Raw genomic sequence first — 23,030 nt, 5'->3', positions numbered from 1 at the left:
TGCGAGGGGAAAACACTCTATCCCATGCTGACAGGAGGAGCCCACATGTTTACTGCATTGACTTGTGGCGAGCCAAGCAACTAATCAACGCCTACGGGGAGTTTCGCAACATGTATGCGATCCGCTCTCGCTGCCTCCACAGTGCGTGTGCGCGCGTGAGCTGCACTTGCCTGGCACAAGTGCACCTAGCCTGGCACAAGTGCACCTAGCCTGGCACAAGTGTACCTAGCCTAGTACAAGCTCCGCGGTGACGTCACCGCCACCTAGGCAGCGAATGGCGACTGTTTGTAGTTGGCGTTGCTCCTGCTGCTGCACCTGAGTGACGTCGCCGGTGGCGAGCCGTTGTTGCCACGGCGCCAGGTTCCCCGGCAGCCGGAAGCGGACGGCGGCCCCGTCTACGGCGAGCTCGCACACGTAGGTGACCTTGATGAGCACGCGGCTCGCCGGTGGCAGGTTCCCCACGCTCACCACAAACACGTCCTGCCGCGGCGGAGGTGGGCGGGGAGGACATCGGGTCGACCGTCAGTCCCTCCGCTCCCTTTCCTCGTCTCTCTCCGAGCACGGCCCGGCCTCTGATATTCGCTTCCTCCCCGACTGTTTTTTTGAGATTCACAGGTACGACTTGACCCCCTGACCAGGGCCGGTCGGCCACAACGTCGAGATCCTCTTTCCCTCTCAGTGACGGAGTATCAACAACCCTGTTATTGTCTGCAATTGTATCGATGGACAGATATGGCCCTTTTGTCAATCGTCGCGACATGCGGGTCGTAGGGGTGGTGTAATGATGGGCAGTGTGGGTGGGTGAAGCCAAGGAGTATAGATAATGGAGCATGGTGCAATACAGCTCAGTTCGGTTTATTTTGAATTTCCCTGTAAGCCAATAAGCTCTTAAATCAGCAATGGCCTAAAAAAACTAAACTATTTTTTTTATTTTATCAGGCAAGGCCCACCGAGCTGTATAGCTCTTTTTCATCAGCGACCTGGCCACAAATGATAGCTCAACAAAGTGGCTTATTGCGTGAAAAGGTAAAGCAACCAAATACTATAAACGCATGTTGATTCTAAATGTGGAAGGAAAAACCGGAGCACCCGGAGAAAAATCCACACGACCACGGGGAGAACATGCAAACTCTATATATACAGGCGTCAGGGTCAGGATTGAACCCAGGACCTCCTGTATACCAGGCGAGGTAGTTTACATCTCGTCACCGTGGCACCCCGATTTTGCTGCACTAGGCCCTCGTCTGCTGACAATGTAGCCTTGCAGAAGCTTCCAGCACCTGTTGAATTGTATGGTGGCCACCCATCCAAGCACTATCCATGCAGACGCAACCCTAGCTTCACTTCTGACGAGATCGGTTGCATTTTCTGGGCGATCTGGTCATAACAAACACATTTGCAGCGACTGTGAATGTCACTGTGTGGTGCCGGGCTTGCGAGGCCACGGCGGATAATGTGTTGTCATTATGTGCAGCCCGGTTACTGGGTGTAGACCCAGCCCTAGCGGGGCTTGGGTGAGCGCTGGTCAGCGCGGAGGCACCGCGAGCAGTGTGCGGTGCGGGCTCCCGGTGAGGGAGCGAGAGAGAGCGTCAGCCAGCCAGGATTACGTTGGGGCACGATACGCCGGTTGACCTGCCGACACATGACCGGATGATAATGGAGGGGGGCCACCGGTTGACGGGGGCCGCTGGGCGGTCACGTGGTATAAAAGAGCTCTCGGGAGCCTTCGGGAAAGAGCTGGAGAGATCTAGAAGGTGGGCGGGGCGAGTGGCGGAGCCAGCTCCAGCCCAGGCCGATATACCTGGGGCCCCGTTAGGGGCTCGGGATTCTTGACTGTTGGTGAGTGAAGATCCACGTCGGGTTGAAGAAGCCTCGAGCCACGCAGTCCGGGACCCAGCTCGTGGTCCCGACCAGGATAGCGAACCGTGTCTAGTTCTGCCGTAGCGTGGTTAGGTGGGCGTTCAACACCCGAGTGTAGGTCACGTGATGTTGTGTTGAGTCGATGTAATAAATAGTGTTGCTCCCAAAGACAACATCTGCGACTCAGTTGGACTCACGACCCATTTATCTGACCTGAGCAAGCAGCGGTTTGGCAACTCGGTGTGACGTCGAGGCACCGACGTGTGCCGCGTGTTTTCCGTGACCATGGAGCTTGGTGCGTGTTATTATATTCACCGGGGACTCCTGGTCCATGAGGTAGGCCCCATGGCCCTGGCTCACTGCCTCGCGGTACCTCCGGTGGGCGGTCTCTTTTTCCTTCACCTGAATAAAAAGACATACAGAGTGCAGTCATCATAATAATTTAAACTTGTAATGTGCATGGTATTCACTCACTCTCGAAGAGAGAGTGGCTCAGAGGCGCGATGAGGTACCACAAACAAGCAGCAAGGCAACAACGCCGTGAGCCGACGTCGCCCTCCCGGAAGGCGACGCTGTGCGCCAAAGCCGCCCGCGAGGGCGCGAGAGGCCCAGAGGAGAGCGCCGTACCTGGCCCACGATGTGCTTGCCGTTGATGAAGGCCTCGAAGCTGCACACAGCCGCCATCTCGTCAAGTGGGAAGGTGAACTTGGCCTCGATGGGATCCGTGCTCTCGTTGTCGTACTCCTGCATCACCACCACCTGGGTGGGGGGGGGGCGGTCGCTCAAATGAAGACAACTTTGTGGGAATTCAGAGACTGGTCCGCTAGAGCGGCGTCCCGTGGGTATCGCTACGCTACAGCCAGAGGCAAACGGCCGGTGATGAGGGAATTTGCGGCAACAGCAATGAGCAGTTTGAGCGAGGAGACAATCCCGGATTTGCTGAGCCCCTTGAGGAGAGGAAAGCGTGAAGTCTGCGTGCAGGTGATCAACAAACACAAACGTGGATGGTCAAGAAACGATAAGAGGGGGCGTGTTTTATTTTTATTTTCCTTGAACCTACTGCTAGATGTGCTGTACAGCGCTCCCGTGTATTTTCGGGCTGTACTCTGTGCACTATTTGGCACAGAATCAGAACATACTCTTTTTCAGAGGAATCCGATGAGCTACAAAGCATTGTTTCACAGATGTCCAGTACACAACATCCGACGCTTCGCTCCACGTGGCGAGAGCTTCTTAAGGAAGTCTACGCTGGTGAATTCCGCTCCTGAAGATGCTCCCAGCAGGTGCAGGGAAATGTCGCGACGTGACGCCAAACAACACCGCGGGGTACCGCCCAAATAAATACATCGGAGACCTTTGATTTGAATGCGTTTTCTAATCTCTTTGGCCGCTCTGAACCCACCCCCCCTCCCCGTCTCACCTGGGCGGTAAAATCGAGGATGTTTGCCCGCACGTGCACGGCCTTGAGAGGCACGGGCAACCCCGCCCCCGAGTGTAACCCGCTCAGCCTCTTCTTGGGTTCTCCTGGCTCAGGCAGCAACTCCGGGACGTTGGGCTCAGGAAGAATTCCTGACATTGGGATGAGCAAAATGCAAAAAAAACCCAGTAAGAATTAAATGTCTTCCCTGTGCACCTGACCATGGGGCAGCATTCACAGCCGTTGATGGCCCCGAGCCGTTGATGGAAATTCTACGCGAAACCCAATCACGGTACAATGCGGGTTTATATCTACATTGATATAGTGTCTAAATGTGATAAAACACTCAAGACGCTGACACCACTCACCACACACCTGACACCAACACAACACAATTTAGATTTATATAGCTTTTAAATACCACCGCGTAGTAAAAAAAGAGTGCTCACTCTCATCGGCAGGGGTTTCTGGGGCTTCATAAAACTCTTCATCATCCGAGTTCTCCTCCTCTTTCACCTCGTCAGATTCGAGGCAAAACTGAACGATGTAGCGGAGCTTCTGCTGCCGGGCATCGTAAATCACAAACTCGTCGTCCTGCGCACGCAGACACGCAGCGGGAGAAACGGTTGTCGCCACTTTAGCCGCCAATGCCCTGAGACCACGATGACAGCACGAAGTTCACAGCGGCTCACGCATTCAAACATTCACTTGTGCCCGTTCGAAATACAGCCAACTCTCGATCATCCCAGGTAGTGTTGGGGGGAGGGTGGCCCGCAGATAAAATAAAACACAGATATGAAGCATTTATAATTTAGGATATAAAAGCGTAATAGTTAAATTGAACCCGTAAGCCTTCGCAACCAATTTCATGATTCCCATTCAATCAATAAAGTTGTCATGAGAACAAACGTGGCAGTTTATTACTGCTTCAGCAACAACGGTGTGTTGGAGACCAATTCATAACATTGCATCATCTGGCACGACTTTCCATGGTAGTTACACAGCCAGCATCATAAGGCAGTTTCCAGACATCTGAAAATGTCCCTCCAGTCTTGGGCCTTAAATCGGCGGTGTGATGTCATCAATGTGCTCTCTTCTGGATACACATTGCTGACATCGCACCACTTGTTTGTAACAGTTGTTCATGTACAATGGGTTTACAGATGTAGGAATCGTCATGGATGTTGTTACTGCTTGATAAAGTAATTGTATTACTTGATGACATGTTTGAGTTCACGTGGGTATTGAGTCAAACAATTGTAGCAAACAATGGATTGGAATATTTAGCGTGGAGGTCGAGTTGTTAGTTTTCAATTTAAGATGTTTATCTGGTTAAAGGGAGCTCACCCACACGGCTGAAAGCACCAGCGTGAACACAGTCTTCTTTCACCTCTCTCGTGTGTTTGGGATGTACCATGTGCGTGTTGTTCCACACCAATGTCCGACTGTTCGCTGCACTTGTTGGGAGCTCCTGAAGCAGCTCCCAACACGAGCGAAACGTCGGACGCCGCGACGTCCGATGCGCGCGACAACCCCGAACACACATCGGGGGCGCTACGCGGCATGACCGCAAACAGCCACGAGGCAGCGTTGCCCTATCGCCGCGTTCATCCCTCACCTCGAACTCGGAGGCGGTGCCTGGGGTGGCGCGCGCCCCGTGCAGGCTGTCGTGCCCCTGCGGGGGCGCGGCGAGCGAGGGGTCGCGGTGGCGCACCAAGTGGCAGCGGCCCAGCGCCACGTCGCACACGGCGAGCACGCGGCTGCCGTCTTGAGCAGCGGCGCGGCGCGCGTACTTCACGCTCGTGCTGCGGGCGGGGAGACATGGGCACGCGGGCAGACGTCGCCATCGTCACCCGTTCGCGTTATTCATTCAGGGAGCAGCGTCGTCGTCGTCGTCACGGCCAACACCAGACACGTAGCGACCACTGAAACGAGTATTCCATTCGGAAAAGATCGATCGCTTCATTAGCGTTTGTCTTTTTAGCAAATTTATTCCGATTGTGCTTTCGGTGTCACATCACAAGGTGTCATCGGTGGCTTGAACTCCTGTGCAAAAAAACACATCGAGTCTCATGTGGAATTTTGTCCACGCAGACAATGTGCAATTGTTTACGTCGTAATTTATTACATAATTCCACAATCGAGAGTTACGTTTGTTTAACCTGGGGAGAACTCAAGAACGGTACCCCCTTGCACCTCTGAAGAGCACGGTTGGCTACGTAAGGTGTGAAAGAAGTTCAACGTACTTGCACACAAGAAAGCATGATTAGTGAGGGAGGTCACCAAAGTTACAAGAGGCTGCAGCCGTTCATGCAACAAATTCCGTGAACCTCTGCAGTGACTAGACATCCTCCACGCACCACAGGAGCAATACACAGATCGATTCATTCACCGAATCGTGAGGGAAGAAGAGGGGGAGGGAGAACGGTCCATGACTAATCAACACCATATACGGGCAGCACCTGATGGAGTCACTGAAGTAAATGCCACATCCCAGCATGCCGATGTCCGTGCGCTCCACTCCGAACTCCCCCACCACCGTCTTGGGCAGCAGCAGGCCCCTTGAGTAAATGTAGAGATACAAGGAGGTGAATTAATAACTACAGGTTATGTGAGTGTGTTTGTGTGGGTGTGTTTGTCAGTGTATGTTTGTGTTGGTGTGTTTGTGTGAGTGTGTGAGTGTTTATGTGTGTGTATTTACGTGGGTGTTTGTGTGTGTTTGTGTGTGTGTTTGTGTGTGTGTTTGTGTGAGTGTGTGTGTGTTTGTCTGTGTGCTTGTGCGAGAGTGTTTGTGTGTGGGTGTTTGTCAGTGTATGTTTGTGTTGGTGTGTTTGTGTGAGTGTGTGAGTGTTTATGTGTGTGTATTTACGTGAGTGTTTGTGTGTGTTTGTGTGTGTGTTTGTGTGTGTGTTTGTGTGAGTGTGTGTGTGTTTGTCTGTGTGCTTGTGCGAGAGTGTTTGTGTGTGTTTGTGTGTGTGTTTGTGTGTGTGTTTGTGTGAGTGTGTGTGTGTTTGTCTGTGTGCTTGTGCGAGAGTGTTTGTGTGTGGGTGTTTGTGTGTGTGTTTGTGTGTGTGTTTGTGTGAGTGTGTGTGTGTTTGTCTGTGTGCTTGTGCGAGAGTGTTTGTGTGTGGGTGTTTGTGTGTGTGTTTGTGTGTGTGTTTGTGTGAGTGTGTGTGTGTTTGTCTGTGTGCTTGTGCGAGAGTGTTTGTGTGTGTGTGTTTGTGTGTGTGTTTGTGTGTGTGTTTGTGTGAGTGTGTGTGTGCTTGTCTGTGTGCTTGTGCGAGAGTGTTTGTGTGTGTGTGTTTGTGTGTGTGTTTGTGTGTGTGTGTTTGTGTGAGTGTGTGTGTGTTTGTCTGTGTGCTTGTGCGAGAGTGTTTGTGTGTGTGTGTTTGTGTGTGTGTTTGTGTGAGTGTGTGTGTGTTTGTCTGTGTGCTTGTGCGAGAGTGTTTGTGTGTGTGTTTGTGTGTGTGTGTTTGTGTGAGTGTGTGTGTGTTTGTCTGTGTGCTTGTGCGAGAGTGTTTGTGTGTGGGTGTTTGTGTGGGTGCTCGCCAACAGCCGTATTGTAGCGGCGAGCGGCAGTGGAGCGGCGAGCGCGCTGCTCTACGAACCCTGGCAACCCGAGTTTGATTCCCGCTCACAGCCAACACCGGTGATGACGATTATCTGAACCGGTCCTGGGCCTTCTCTAGGTTGACTCAGCCTCAAATAAGTAGCTGGTGCGATGTGCAAACATTGCCACTAAAGAGGCAAAGGCGGCCGGGCATGGTGCTGGCCACCCACACCCTCGTGTGCTGTGTCGGCCTTAATAGGTGCTCGCTAAAAGCACTTGTCCCAAGATTCTGTTAAGGCTATACAGGGGATCTTTGCCTTTGATCGCAAACATCACATGCCACAAGTCCCGAGAGCAATGGTGGCTGTCTGTTGGAATGGAACCCGTCGGTGCTACATCTCTTCGGTCCTCGGGCTTCGGTCTTTACGCTCGGCATCGTGGGTCAGGCAGCGTGTTACTGACTGACCCGAATGATGTAGTTACCCCGTTGTGGTCTTGTTAACCGAGTGTACGTTTATGCAGTTACCCTGTTGGGGTGTTATAGTAAACGTGTTGCCTCCAAGTTCCAGTGTGTGTCTCCGTGAAGAACACGATAATTATATTGCTGATTATGATGCTGCTATGAAAAAGCTGAAGAAACAAGTGATAATGACGATATTTCAAATGATAATAAATGCCAGAGATGCTAGAGATGATGATGCAAATTATGACTAAGCTGATGAAGCAGAAGATGATGTGACAATATATATGATATTTGTGACAATCGTCACTATACAATCACGATTATGCTGACAAAGCTGTTGATGAGCGAAAGTGAAAACGCCAATGACATCAATTACGATGCCGATGATGGCGATGACGATGCTGTCAAATCGCCCCTCACCTGGACAGGATGCCGAGCAGGCTGCGCGGAGTGAAGGCGTGGAACAAGGAGCGTGTGTTCCCCACCTCCGAGCGGAACTGCCCAATCTCCGCGGGGCGATCCACGCGAAAAATCTTCAGGATCTTGAAACCATCGAGTCTGTCCAGACATGGCACGGCAGAGAGAGCATCCAGAAAGTGCCACGCCACGGTGGTGAGGTGTTAACTACCTCGCCAGGTATACAGGAGGTCGTGGGTTCGATCCAGACCCCGACGCCTGCTGTATATTTGGAATTTGCCTATTCTCCCCGTGGTTGCGTGGATGTTTCTCTGGGTCCTCCGATTTTTGGCTGCTATAGATTTCCACGTGATAAGCCACTTTGCTGAGCTATCATTTGTGGCCAGGTAGCTTCTGAAAAAGAGCTATGTAGCTTAGTGGGCCTTACTGGTAAATATTTACTAGAATAACCGATAATGTCCACGTACAGCCCTGTTGTCAATCCACTGCTGGGCGAGGGCCAGCGCACTCAGTGCGGGTCGTTGGCGGTTATTCAACCACACCGGACAGTCTGGGTTGGTGAAGGTGGAGAGCATAGATGTGGGAGCACAGCAGTACAGTACAACAGCGGACTGTGCTGCATTGTCCTCGACTGCCCACAGCCCTTTATCAATGTACATCGCTGTACACAACCTCTGTTGTGGATGTTGGCCACATACCCAAGCATGATAGAGGCTCAACGCTACTCTAGATCAGGAAGATAATTCAACGGAGCGCAGGCAAGTGGACCCAATTTAGTTCCTCAATTCAAGAGGTTCTTGGGGAACTGAATTCGCATCCTGAAGAAGCCCAACTCGTGTAGTGGAACATCTGACATGATGCAAACCACGAACACAAAGGCAGTAGCAGTAGGAAACAAGATTTTTTTTCAACATTATCATATAACAATATTTTGCAAAACAAAGCAGTTGTCACGAACCTTATATTTTAGAACATATATCGCCGCATCCGGTCAACCCTAGGCTCCTCACGGCTCTCTCTGTGCGTCCACATTCCTGGCTGCTGCCACTGACCTCCCGTGGCTGGACTGGAGAAGCTGATTGCGGAGGCTGTTGAAGTCACTGGAGTTGGGCTCCAGGTGGAGCAGGGAGCAGCGCAGGGCGGTGAACTGCGCCAGCGTCGTGGCGTTGCGCGACAACGCCGTCAGCTTCTTCAAAGCCAAATCTTGTTCTCCCATCTGCCGGGATGAAACGTTAGCACGTGGAACTCCTCGGTTGTTGAGAATGTTAATAATGATTAGAGCTTGTGATCGAACCCATCATCAACAGAGTCGGGTGTTCCACTGCAGAGCTCTAGAGAGACCATCTGGAGAGTTGTGTTGGTGCACCCCACCCATGCTGACCAGTCACCTTGGAAGAAAGGGAGAGTGACTCACTGTGGCGTTCCCACAGAAATGGGCTGGGGGGAATTTGAGAAACTTGGCCATTGTTTCAACTGCCACCCTGGGAGATCAAACCGGCAATATTCTTGATTGGACGTCCATTGTCCTAACTATCGCCCGATAGCTGCACCCCCAAATAATTGTACTTTATGGAAGGGGATTTCCACCAAACACAACGGAAACAAGGGGAGTGATTAATTTTCACTCATGCAACTTCAGCGTAATTGTACATATTACAAAAACGGGGACTTAATGGGTCGTGTTTAGTTTATGGAAAGTGGCCATGCTTTTCCAACTTGAGGAGAAGAGTATGAGAAGTGGAAGACGGATTGTGTGGAGTGTGCGTGTCATTCCAACGAGAAGCCATCGGGATATAAAGGCGGAAAATGTAGGCAAGGCTCAGTCGAGGAGCACGCCGATCTGAAAAGCCAAGTTGCTGTTGTGAGTACTGCCGACACGTTCATCATGTTATGACAAGTTCTGAAATATGCATTTTAAAGATGCAGTGTAGCACATATTCTTGTTGAGAAGTGAAAGGGACCAGTGGTTCAGTTTGATGTAAAAATACGTGTAGATTGTGATGTGAGAACAACTCCTATGGACGATTCGTTAAAAAGAGGTTAAAAAGGAAGATCTGAACGGTGACCGAGTATGAGTGAATGAGGGGAAACATTTTTAAAAACTCAAAGCGGACTGAATATCACTGAAAGAGTGTTCACCCACACAGCCTTCTGAGTCCGGATGTGAGAGACACTGGGTTTGCAAGAAGAGGTGTGCATGACATTGGAGATTCAAGATCCATGCAGTAAACAAGGCTCCCAAGGCCCAGGCACGATCAACGCAGCCTTCATAAATGGGGTGCGGTGACGTTGGGCGATGGAGCAGCATCTGCCTGCTGTGACGCATCAACGCCGGCGGGGGATGAGCGTGAAGAGACACCGCACGCCAATCTCCTGGGATGGGTCCAACGCAGCAACATCGAGGAGAGTGGGCTGCCACACAAGCTCAAGAGCAGTAGGACTGTGCCTGCTGAGGGGAAAGTGGCAGCAGGCCTGAAGCCAGAGTAGTTGGAAGACGGAACACACTGGGGGGAGGGGGGGAAGGCAAGCAAGACCTCACTTGCACCTGGTGGTGTGCAAGAAAAGTGTGTGTACTTATGAGCGAAGAGTTGCTAAGCTTTTCTTGAGGGAATATTCTTGTCTTTTAATTAAAAAAATGTAAGCCCCGCCTAGTGAAGTGACCCTATAGCACAACATCCACGTCCAGACCACCCCACAAATTTCTGTGGCTGGTGACGAAAATAATAACAATGATAAAATGTGGCACCACTCCTCGCTCACACTCACCGAGCTATCGTCTCCGTCCGTGTTATTCTTCCTCGTCGCCTCGTTCGCATCCACGACGTCGCGGATCAGCTGCCAGGATGAAACATCAGGCAAGTGAGGATGTTAATCGACATGAGGCTTCTCATCGAACAGATAATCAGTAAAAGGCCTCCACTGCAGAAAGCTCTAGAGGGCCCCCTCTAGAGTATGTTGGCCTACTCTTTCATGCTGGCTGGTCATCAAGGGGGAGTACAGACACTGCACCGCACCCAAACCACCAGTTGACTGACTGTGGCATTCCCATTTAAACTCTTGGGTGCGCAGAGTCAGGGAGATTTAAGAAACTTGGCCACTGTTTCAACTGCCATGCTGGGAAGATCGAACCGGCGATGCGTCTCGATTGCAAGTCCAGTGTTATAACTTGTACACGACGGCAGATTCTCCAAATAATAATAAAAATAATAATACATGCGGCGACACTGCTTGCTCACTCACCTGGCAAAGGTCAAGTTTTGCTGAGATACTGGCCATGCCTGTAAGTGGACAAACAGCCTGAGGTTGCTGAGGGATGATCTTGTAGAACTCGTTTGACAGTCTCTCCAATGCGCCTTCATCATGTACATCTTTGCTCAGCACTGCCTTCTTCAGCTGCAGCAGGATAGCTTCTGCTTTGGTGACCTATATTTTATTTTGGCAAGAATAAGAAATGGGGAAACGAAGACAATTCATGCATACGCATGGGATTAAGCAACAGCTTTTCAACATTGGTTTTGTTCTTGGATGTATTTAATTAGTAATCATTACAACCGCGTCTCTCGCCAGAAGCTCAGGAAGCCGTACGTTCGTAAACATCAATGTCGTTGGCAACCCGTTGCTGTGGAACCCATCCCTAATAGCAACACAACTTTACGCAAAAAAAAATGGTTCATTCTGCATCGTCTTTACGAGAGATATTGTGACCTCCCGTGACACACGGACAAACCTAATGCATAACCCTTTCAGCATGAGTTTGAAGGCCTTAAAAGTGTTATGTACAATTGTGCAGCTTTGTAAGGAGAGTTGAATACTAATTGTGAAGGCCTATCAAGAATGCCCATGTGGGTGTAGAAACACTCCAGTCATTTGGCAAGAAAGATTTATTTATAGTCAATAATTTCCAACAAAAAATGTATCCTTCTTTAAAATGTTTCTCCGAGTATTGTCAGGATAAAAACGCTGTAAAGATACAATCGGAAAAATACTTTATGTACTGCCAGCTCGAGGTATCAAGCTGCTACAGCAGCCGAGTTTTTCCCACACTCAACCTTAAAATAATCCACACCTCATCAAATACCTTTTGTTTTACCGGACAACCGAGCTGTGCTGGGATTGCAACGAGCCAGCCTGGCACGGCTCTAGAGGCACAGATTGTTTTTCCCACTGCCGAGCCCGAACCGCGCTACTTATGTCACGCACAATGAACGAGTGCGATGAAACTGTGAACCCTGTCTTTGTTTGATCCAGAGACAGATTCAGATGCCTTGGCCACATTTCATGGTTTGTGACTCGGCGGCGCGGCAAATAACCAGTGGAAAACCACCCGCGCCGCGAGGGCCCCACGATTGCGTGGCTCTGATGCGCCAGTGGAAAAAAGGAAAAAGTCACCCGACTGCAGTCGTGTGCCATCGCATTTGGAAAACACCTGTGTTGTGAATGCTAAGGTGGATTCCGCTTTACCTGCTTAGGCTCGATCAGCAATACGGGCATTTGAAGGATCTGGGAGAGATGCCCCAAGGCCTCGGACCATACGAACGACACAAAACGGCCGACGTCCTTGGACAGGTGAAAATTCGCCATGGAGATCTCCGTCTGTGCCTGTCATCATCAGTGGGGACACACAAATAAGACATATATATATATATATAAGGTGTGAACAGGATTGACGCACCTAATGCCTCAATGCACCACGTAAAGCCACCTGAGAGAAACCAACAACTGACTTAGCATCCCTCCCCTTCTCTACGGCACGCATCACCCTCTCTTGGGATAAAATCCGTAAAAATGTGTTTTGTCGCATAGAAAATGAACAACACCGCCCTCTCATATGCTACGCTGGCTCTAATAGATGCTCACTAATAACACTTTCCCCAAGTCTATCTTCCATTGATAATATATATTTGGCTCAGATGACGTCAATAAAATGTGTGTCGTTAAACCCTCCTCCACATGACACAGCAAATAAATAAAGCTGCCACGTGAACAAACGTGACAATGTACTGCTCTTTTCGCAGGACCACCGGTGCGCTGAAGAGCAATATCACAACTTTCAAACGAGGACGACGTTTCACTGAGAGCAACAACCAGCAGCATCAGGCAGTTGCCAGTATTATATCTCACTTAAAATATCTGACCCAAAAAATTACTAAGAATCAAAATATTGGCCGCTAAAGCACACGTGTTAAGTTTATCTTCACTTTATTGGGTATATTTGTTTAACTGTGTAAAGTTGTAAATGTGTAAGAAGAGGTGTTTCAGTATGTGGTGGTGGTGGTGTGCATGTCAATTACAACCATCTGGTCCACAAGACGAGTTCCACAGCAATGGAAGGTGGTTCCAACTTTGAGGAAGGGTGACCGCAACAATGACCGGGTGTTTTACCAGTCGAAAATATTCTCGTTTAGCACTTGATAAGTGTAAATAAGATGCTTACGGTGATGGATAAATTCTGTTTACGGGCCGTTGTTTCACAGTGGTAGGCCCCGAGTGGTCGTGGGCCGTATAAAATTAAGTCAGTGGTCCGTGTGGAATTAAATCATGAGCCGGATCGAGCCGGTGCTGTAAGTTCCCCACCTCTGCTTTAACAATCGACTGTTACCCCCCTGAGTGTCTCATTGCAGCCCCAAGCACCTGTTGGAACATGCGGGAGCCGAGTTGGAGGCCGGCGGGAAGCTGCTCCACCTTGACCATGCGGCAACGTTCTCCGGTGAGGAGCTCGCAGGCGTGGCCCAACAACACCTCGGCCCCCCGTCCACTCCCAGCCATCCGCACTTTCGTCAGTCTGCTGGTCACCTGTGCACAGACGTCACAGTTGACTCTGGTTCCTGGGTTCACCAAAGTACCTTCAGGTTCAAACAGGTACAAGCGTGTCCTCGAAATATCGGGATAAATAAGGGAATGGGGTGCCCCAATAAATATTATTTATTTCCGTTTAAGACCAGAGTAAAGCTTTTACAACATGTGGTGTTATTTCTTTATTTTCATGTGACACTATGTCTGTATTATAAAAACCATATCATAGAAAACCACCATATAAGAATAGGTTTTACCCCTTAAATCTGGCAACAAACTGAAACCTTTTTACAAGGAATCATGTCTGCATTAACCACAACACTTGTGGTCAGAATGCAAACAAAAAACACTCTAGTGCATTCGCCACTTGTTGCAGAGGTTACCAGTTTGAATCCCGCAGCCGTCCGGATTGATCCTGGAGATGTATCAACCACAAAACCATTACACGGCGGCAGCATGCCCTGGTTTATGAACGACGCGCAAGAGAACCTGACCTTGTCGGGGCTCCTGCAGCTGGCGTGGTAGGCAGCAACGCGGAAGACGAGGCCGCTGGAGTGTGGAGCTGCTTGAATTTCTACGACCGACCAATACTCCTCCTTCGTCTGCTCCTTCTCACTCGTCTTTGAGAGCAGAATGTCAAAACGTCAGCGTTGACATCGTTCACGATTGCACAATCATAGAATGCAAATTCGTCGTGGCAGTCGGATGGCATGGCATGCGAGAAGGGCGAATCTGGGATTCAGCCGCCTGTGTTTAAAGCAAGCAGAGCGACTTGAAGGTTTCAGCCAGGCCACTTGGGACTGCACAAAAACCCATTCAGCTAAGGTTGGTTTAAGTTTGGCAAAGTACTTTAACTGCGATGCGATACACATTGATGAAGCAGGGCATGTGAGAAGGTAATTGAAGGAGCCTCCGAAGAAATATTGTGATGTTATCTTTCAGAGGCCATTCTCTAACGAGCGATTATGTTACTCCATTTTCTGTGAGTTGCAAAAACAAAAATCTTCATAGCATGAGAACATGACACTGATAGCAAAAGTGGAATATAATTGACAAAAAAGCAAAAAAAGTGAAAAAAAAAATGTGTGCTCTATAATCTCTGTCGTAACACTGACCTTATGGAAAATTGCAGATCGCACCATCTCAAACTCCTCTGGGAAAGCGGGCCGGTTGTTGTCCTCATCATCATCAACCCAAAGCCTGCATACCGCATTCACTATTCATTACAAAACTCCAACTCAGACAACACGCTAAGACTACGCGCTAGTACGACTATTGTAATACTGCAAAATGAGTATTATACATCCACGTTAAAACCACAGGGTTGATGCCAATATGACTTATAGAGTATTGCATAATATGAATCATGAACTTCCACTTTAAATACAATTTAAGGGACAGCATTAGCAGCAATGCATACACAATGTATGTTGTGTTTGTAAAATTGAACAATATTTTTTTCCAGAAAAATATCGTGACCTCGGCTTGTAACAATCCCCCACTCCGCGACTCGATTAAACGTCGTCACAATTCAAGTATCAATCATGTTTTCAATTGTACTCTTAAATCGTAATGTCTGTCTCAAATTCTGTATCATTTTCTCCGTCTCATTTGTAAAGTCGGTCTTATATGAATGTAAAATCTGTGGTATTCGTTCTATTTTTACAAGCATGTTTTACATGCTTGCATTGCGAGCATAAGAACTGATGTTCATCAATGAAACTGTGACGATTTCTTGTTGTCACATTACAAGTTTCAACGTGGGTTTTATGAAGTAAATTTGTAGAAAGTACATTTGAAGTAATTTCCTATACCAGCCAATGAGGAACAAACGTTACACGTTTCTTAGTTTAATTCAGAACGTGCGGCTTACTTGACTTTGTTGAGCTCAAATGTCTCCTCTGCTGGCGGTCCTCGTTTGTGATCTCCTGTTCTGTTACTGAGCGCCCTTGTTACGACACCATTCGCTCGTTCTGTTTGGGAGAGGTAATGGTAAGGGGAAGAAAAAAGAAATCTACATTTGTAAAAGGATCACGATAATATGCATTACAAACACTGAGACAAAATGTAAAGAACAAATACAATGATCAGCAGAAACACATGACTGTGATACGCAAGCGGTGTAAGAAGCCAACTGGAAAATGCCCGAGTGTTTTAATTATTGTATTAATAAATACAGTAAACCCTTGCTATGCGCGAGTTCTGTATTTGCGAGTTTGGCATATTTGCGAGTTACTAAATGAACACGCATTTCTTATTCCCGACCTGCCGGACTCCAGCATTCACGAGTGTACACAGTGCTAGACCACCGGCACCAGGGAGGTGCGTGAAGAATGTTGTTACATTTGAAACTGTCTGCGCAGATTCGGAATGCCACCTCGGACGCCCGCTTTGTCCTCATGATAACAGCTGTGCGACGTTATCCATCTCCCGAGGAGTCATCCTCCTGAACTCCTCACCATCACTACCACCACCACCATCTCCATCGTCGCCAAACCATTCATCATCAAAGGCAATTAAAAAAAACACATTGTTCTTAAAAATGTATTATTCATTTATATAGCCGTTGTTTATGAAACATTTACAATGTCCCCCCCCCACCATGTTCACTCGTACGAGGAACGTATCCCCATTTTTTCCCCGATGAAAAAGGTTTTTGCATTCACGAGGGTTACGTTCTTGAAAACGCTCTCGAGTCCAGGGTTTCACTCTCACTTATTTGCAATCACCGACACCGACCTTCATTGCCCACGACGACGATGTTGTTGTTGTCGGCAGGATCGGCGGCGAGCGCCGGCTCTAAGAGCTGTCCTGCCGCGAAGCACCGGTACAGGAACTTGGGGCACACGACTCGCACGCCGTGCTTGGCTGCCAGCTTCAAGCGCAAGGGAGAGCCAGCCCCTTCTGCCGACACCACCAGATGCGTGCACTACGGGACAGGGATTATCAATCGCCAACGCGCGTGTTACACGCATGTGTCTGATGCGGAAACATGCTTCTAAGTGACTCCGAAGTCTCGTAAGTGAAGAGGGACAACGAGTGATTGCAAACTCGACCGTTTGATGCAGCAGAAGTAGTGGTGCTACAAAGCAGAATGTTCACTTCTAGCAGATCGTTTCTAGCAGGAGTCAGAAAACTGCAGCCTGTGGGCCTAGGGGCCGTCCATTTTTGACCCCCCCCCCCTCGTCACACGGCGTCACAAAAAGTCAGACCCACCCTCAAATATGAAGTCACAAAGCTCTGCCCCCCCCCCCCCCAAAAAAATATAAAACATGCTTCAAATTGCTTTAAACTATGGTCATTGTAGTGCGTATTTAATGTGGCACTGCACTCTGATGTTGTCGGAGAAAACATTTATTAAAAAGTCTCTTTAATGATGTAGAACGTGTTGTCTATATTGATTTAAAGTTGCGCATTTTGATGTGACGTCACATTTCTCAAACCCCCCCCCCCCCTCGTCACACATCGTCACAAATGTCTGACCCCCCCCCCCCCCATGGTGCGTGACGTCATTTATGGACGGCCGCCTAGATAAAGAAATGACCTGCGATCTCATTTCACACGGTCCATAGCCACATGAGGCTTACCACTTGGAACTGCCTGCAAGGATGTATCCTTCATTGCCAACCAACTTCACAACACAAATTGGATACCAGAGGATAATATTTTTTTAGTTAGAAAAAAAAGTGAAAACTACTTTTAAACTTTTCAAAATGCATCCCTGTACATGAGAAGTGTGAAAATGTGTGCAAGATCAAGAATGCAAAAAGGCCTGATCCATGAACATCTATAGAATATGACTTTCTACAAGACGTCTGGCCAGGATACATAATTGACCAGGGCTGAAAGTTGACGGTCGGATATGTGACATTGTACTATACAACAAACTCTTCATCAAGGCCCGGCACTCACCTGGGATGTGACGGCGTGCGAGATGACTGCGCCATGGGCGGTGAGTTTCTCCTTGAGCTGTAGCCGCTGACGTCGGGGCCACGAGGGAAGGTCCAGTACGATGAAGCAGGCCGAAAACAAGCCCATGGTACTGTGACGCCGAGCGCACGCTAGCGGCCTCTCTGCACACGAGGGGGGGAGGATGTGCACATGAAGAGATGGAAGGATTGGTGCAAAGGTGCTTTCTGCTGATGTTAGGTGTACACTGGAATTGTAATCTAGAGCAATGCTTCGCAATCGGTGTGCTGTGGAAAATTCCCAGGTGTGCCATGTAATTTTTGGAATTACTTGAAAAGATAGAATTTAAAGACCCCACCTCCTACCCCCTCTCCATTGGTCAGGCATGTGCAGGACTGCAGACAGCCGTCATACCCCACCACCAGCCCTCTACACTCACTTGAGCGCGCATATGCAGTTAAAGAGACACATGCGGATACAGATGCACACGCAAAGAAAAATACAGAGACGCGAAAACACGTATAGAGAGACACAGAGATACGGAGTTACACACACAGGGAGACACTCAGAGGCAGAAAAAAGGGGAAAAACCCTATTATTATATTTTGGTACTGGCAAAGGAGGTCTAATGATGTACATGTTCAGGAATCTCGATGCCAATGTGTGGGTCTGCTCGCTGCCACAGAAGGGGGCTTCGGGAGTTGAGAGGTGGCGTCGTTTTGCTCGAGGAGGAATGCCGAATTAAGCGGATGAAGCTGTTGTCTTCACTGGATGTCCTCAAAAGATGCAGATTCGAAGGTAATACCACACATAGTTAAAGTAACTCATCACATTAAGTCACTGAAAGCGAATCAAATAATACATAAAGCTAGTGAATTGTTGCTAAAAGAGAGAATACAGGATAATGGAAGTGAGCTTGAATTTCAAAGAAATAAAACATTATGTTAACCGTTCTGATAGGTACCGACTTAGTGCTGCGTGGAAGCGAATTATTATCAAATACTCCATTGTTTAAATGCATGCCTCTGCAGGCCACCATACTTCAATCGGGATCACCGTTGGCACGGCTATTCATTAACCCCCCCACGTTGCGCAAGAAGAGCGCACGGTGTGGTCACCACACCTACGCCTCCATTGAAGTGCAGCGAGTTCAACTGAGTCGCAGACGTCCTCTTTGGAGGCCACACATTTATGAACACCAACACAGAATGACAGCCTATGGTGGTGACCACCAGGCTCGCTACACCAGTCACGTGGTAACTAGTGGAGTGCCACGGCCCTGAGTAACCCCGTCTCCATGGCCGGCACTCCCGCACCCTATCCTGTAGGGGTCGGTACTGCACGCCGAGCGTGGTGCCACCCAGTGCTGTCAGCCACCCTCCAGGGCTGGCACCACACCCACGTGGTACCCGCAATGTCGCCACACCACACTCGTGACCCTCTATGGCCGGCACCACACCCACACCCACGTGGTGCCCGCGATGTCGTCACACCACACTCGTGACCCACTATGGCCGGCACCATACCCACGTGGTGCCCGCGATGTCGTCACACCACACTCGTGACCCACTATGGCCGGCACCACACCCACGTGGTGCCCGCGATGTCGTCACACCACACTCGTGACCCACTATGGCCGGCACCATACCCACGTGGTGCCCACGATGTCGTCACACCACACTCATGACCCACTATGGCCGGCACCACACCCACGTGGTGCCCACGATGTCGTCACACCACACTCGTGACCCACTATGACCGGCACCACACCCACACCCACGTGGTGCCCGCGATGTCGTCACACCACACTCGTGACCCACTATGACCGGCACCACACCCACGTGGTGCCCACGATGTCGTCACACCACACTTGTGACCCACTATGACCGGCACCACACCCACGTGGTGCCCACGATGTCGTCACACCACACTCGTGACCCACTATGACCGGCACCACACCCACGTGGTGCCCACGATGTCGTCACACCACACTCGTGACCCACTATGACCGGCACCACACCCACACCCACGTGGTGCCCGCGATGTCGTCACACCACACTTGTGACCCACTATGACCGGCACCACACCCACGTGGTGCCCACGATGTCGTCACACCACACTCGTGACCCACTATGACCGGCACCACACCCACGTGGTGCCCACGATGTCGTCACACCACACTCGTGACCCACTATGACCGGCACCACACCCACACCCACGTGGTGCCCGCGATGTCGTCACACCACACTCGTGACCCACTATGACCGGCACCACACCCACGTGGTGCCCGCGATGTCGTCACACCACACTCGTGACCCACTATGACCGGCACCACACCCACACCCACGTGGTGCCCGCGATGTCGTCACACCACACTCGTGACCCACTATGACCGGCACCACACCCACACCCACGTGGTGCCCGCGATGTCGTCACACCACACTCGTGACCCTCTATGGCCGGCACCACACCCACACCCACGTGGTGCCCGCGATGTCGTCACACCACACTCGTGACCCACTATGGCCGGCACCACACCCACGTGGTGCCCACGATGTCGTCACACCACACTCGTGACCCACTATGACCGGCACCACACCCACGTGGTGCTCGCGATGTCGTCACACCACACTCGTGACCCACTATGACCGGCACCACACCCACGTGGTGCTCGCGATGTCGTCACACCACACTCGTGACCCTCTATGACCGGCACCACACCCACACCCACGTGGTGCCCACGATGTCGTCACACCACACTCGTGACCCACTATGGCCGGCACCATACCCACGTGGTGCCCGCGATGTCGTCACACCACACTCGTGACCCACTATGACCGGCACCACACCCACGTGGTGCTCGCGATGTCGCCACACCACACTCGTGACCCACTATGACCGGCACCACACAGCGACATCCCACGACGTCACGACATCAGTAACGAAACAGCTGGAGGACTTCTCCACAAATCTGGCTGCCGCCTGATGAAGCTGGGTTGTAATTACTGGCGAAATGTCGTACTCAGATTGTGAATGTTGTGGCTTGGCTCTCCAACACACTGGTGTGTTGTACTAGTACACTATACACTACACTATACACTAGCGCTGTACTAGTATACTACACTATACACTACACTATATACCAGAGGTGTGGACTCGAGTCATGTGACTTGGACTCGAGTCAGACTCGAGTCATGAATTTGATGACTTGCGACTCGACTTGGACTTGCATAACAATGACTTTGTCCCACCTATGAGATGTGGACTCGAGTCATGTGACTTGGACTCGAGTCAGACTCGAGTCATGAATTTGATGACTTGCGACTCGACTTGGACTTGCATAACAATGACTTTGTCCCACCTCTGCTATATACCAGAGGTGGGACAAAGTCATTGTTATGCAAGTCCAAGTCGAGTCGCAAGTCATCAATTTCTTGACTCGAGTCTGACTCGAGTCCAAGTCACATGACTCGAGTCCACATCTCATAGGTGGGACAAAGTCATTGTTATGCAAGTCCAAGTCGAGTCGCAAGTCATCAAATTCATGACTCGAGTCTGACTCGAGTCCAAGTCACATGACTCGAGTCCACACCTCTGCTATATACTAGTGCTGTACTAGTATACTATACACTACACTATACACTAGTGCTGTACTAGTATACAACACTATACACCACACTATACACTAGTGTTGTACTAGTATACTACACTATACACCACACTATACACTAGTGTTGTACTAGTATACTACACTATACACCAGGGGCGGTTTCTTCATTAGGGCGATTGGGCGACGCACCACCAATGTCATTCAACCACAGAGTCACGCTAGCCGTCACTGTGCCTCTGGATATAGTCCAATCAGCGTCATGCTACGTTCTGTGGAGTACCGCCTCTTTTTGGGCGATTTCCCTCCAGCTGAGAATCGCCCCGAGTGGTCCCATAGACTTACATTCAAAGATGTTTTTTTTCGAACGGGGGCGCTGCAATGCATTCTCTATGGCTTCCGGGAGGGCTCGCCCTAACGTGCTTACGTCATCATACGTGCTTACGTCATCTACGTGAGCACGTTTCATCCAACAATATAATTTGTCGCCACCTAGTGGAATCTTTAATAAAATAAACCTGAGTGGTTTGTTTTAATAGTGAGTATAGAAACAAACAAGATGTATTGTAAGAGTCACTTTATTTTTCATTAATATTAAAGAAGTGAAGTTGCCTTTACATGCTTAAGCTGTTAATTTATCCATTGCATGGGTGGACCTTATCCTTATCAATCATCCAGACATTTGCCCCCCCCTGAGAGATTTTGCAGGAGCCGCCACTGCTATACACCACACGATACACTAGTGTTGTACTAGTATACTACACTATACACCACACTATACACTAGTGCTGTACTAGTATACTATACACTACACTATACACTAGTGCTGTACTAGTATACTACACTATACACGACACTATACACTAGTGCTGTACTAGTATACTACACTATACACTACACTATACACTAGTGCTGTACTAGTATACTACACTATACACTACACTATATACTAGTGCTGTACTAGTATACTGTACTATACACTACACTATACACGAGTGCTGTACTAGTATACTACACTATACACTAATACACTATACACTAGTGATGTACTATACACTACACTATACACTACACACTAGTGCTGTACTAGTGACGAATTGCCACGTTCTGTTTACGTGACAACCCTTACTCGTTGGCTGTGTCGGGTGGTGGCGGGTTTCACGGCACATTTAGAGATTTACGCAGCTACGATCGCCACGGCAGAGGGTGAACAAGCGCGCCTCGCACTCGGAGCGCCGTGGCACGGACATGTCCACGCAGCAGCTGCAGCAGCAGCGGCGGTCATCGCGAACGTTTTGGTCAAACCATCATCACACGACGCCGACTGGCACACACATACAGTACATGCCTGTGACTGTGACATCCAGACGCGGACTGCGTGGACCAAGTGGTTGCTCCTACTGCTGTTGATGTTGTTGTTGTTGAGGTTCTTGTTGTTGAGATCTGTGTCGCTGTGACAGGCAGGCAGGTGGAGGCTGCGCTGATCAAGTGGTTGCTCCTACTACTGTTGTTGTTGTTGAGGTTGTTGAGGTGGTTGTTGTTGTTGTTGAGATCTTTGTCGCTGTGACAGGCAGGCAGGTGGAGGCTGGGCGTGTGAGGAAGTAACCCTCGACTCCCACAGCGCCAGCCACGCGCCTCGCCTGACTCATGCCCGGCCCCCCCCAACCAATCCACGCGGGTTCGCCACGATACGGCGATACCACGATACGTTATCGTAGAACGATATACGATAATCGTATCGTCCGTGTCGAAGTGCATATATTGCGATTATCGTTACGCGTGTTAATTTTTGTAATATTTTAATTCATGCCCCCCTCCCCATACAAATGATGTACGAATAATATAATTATTGTCATATAAATGCTTTAACATGTGAAATTATTGCTCTGTAAATAAATACATTGAACGTGGGTTTTATAGAGTACAATACACGCAGTACAATGCAAGATGGGATGACATCAGCCACCACCCGGAACAAAAACACGTTCGAGCCGCCGCGTGTGTTCCGCCCGGA

At 49.6% G+C, this 23,030-nt stretch overlaps 1 protein-coding gene across 1 annotated transcript in view; it reads right to left on the bottom strand.

The window, feature by feature from the left end:
- Window positions 1-17,610, bottom strand: part of PARP4 (poly(ADP-ribose) polymerase family member 4) — a 34,113-nt gene extending 16,503 nt beyond the window's left edge. Inside the window, exons 1-18 of the mRNA XM_078616374.1 lie at window positions 17,413-17,610; window positions 16,240-16,429; window positions 15,374-15,473; window positions 14,616-14,700; window positions 13,995-14,120; window positions 13,339-13,500; window positions 12,169-12,306; window positions 10,948-11,130; window positions 10,474-10,542; window positions 8,760-8,923; window positions 7,711-7,848; window positions 5,740-5,838; window positions 4,896-5,082; window positions 3,727-3,871; window positions 3,281-3,429; window positions 2,488-2,619; window positions 2,176-2,262; window positions 316-480 (exon numbers count right to left, since the gene is read on the bottom strand). Of these exons, the coding sequence (XP_078472500.1) occupies window positions 316-480; window positions 2,176-2,262; window positions 2,488-2,619; window positions 3,281-3,429; window positions 3,727-3,871; window positions 4,896-5,082; window positions 5,740-5,838; window positions 7,711-7,848; window positions 8,760-8,923; window positions 10,474-10,542; window positions 10,948-11,130; window positions 12,169-12,306; window positions 13,339-13,500; window positions 13,995-14,120; window positions 14,616-14,700; window positions 15,374-15,473; window positions 16,240-16,429; window positions 17,413-17,538 (2,445 nt within the window). The 5' untranslated portion in view covers window positions 17,539-17,610. The remainder of the gene's footprint in view (window positions 1-315; window positions 481-2,175; window positions 2,263-2,487; window positions 2,620-3,280; window positions 3,430-3,726; window positions 3,872-4,895; window positions 5,083-5,739; window positions 5,839-7,710; window positions 7,849-8,759; window positions 8,924-10,473; window positions 10,543-10,947; window positions 11,131-12,168; window positions 12,307-13,338; window positions 13,501-13,994; window positions 14,121-14,615; window positions 14,701-15,373; window positions 15,474-16,239; window positions 16,430-17,412) is intronic.
- Window positions 17,611-23,030: the final 5,420 nt, after the last annotated feature.

Source organism: Lampetra planeri, chromosome 50 (genome assembly GCF_965212315.1).
Source record: "Lampetra planeri chromosome 50, kcLamPlan1.2.h2, whole genome shotgun sequence".
Lineage (NCBI taxonomy): Eukaryota > Metazoa > Chordata > Hyperoartia > Petromyzontiformes > Petromyzontidae > Lampetra > Lampetra planeri.
Note: the sequence above shows the minus strand (reverse complement) of the source record. Positions and strands in the feature narration are given on the sequence as shown.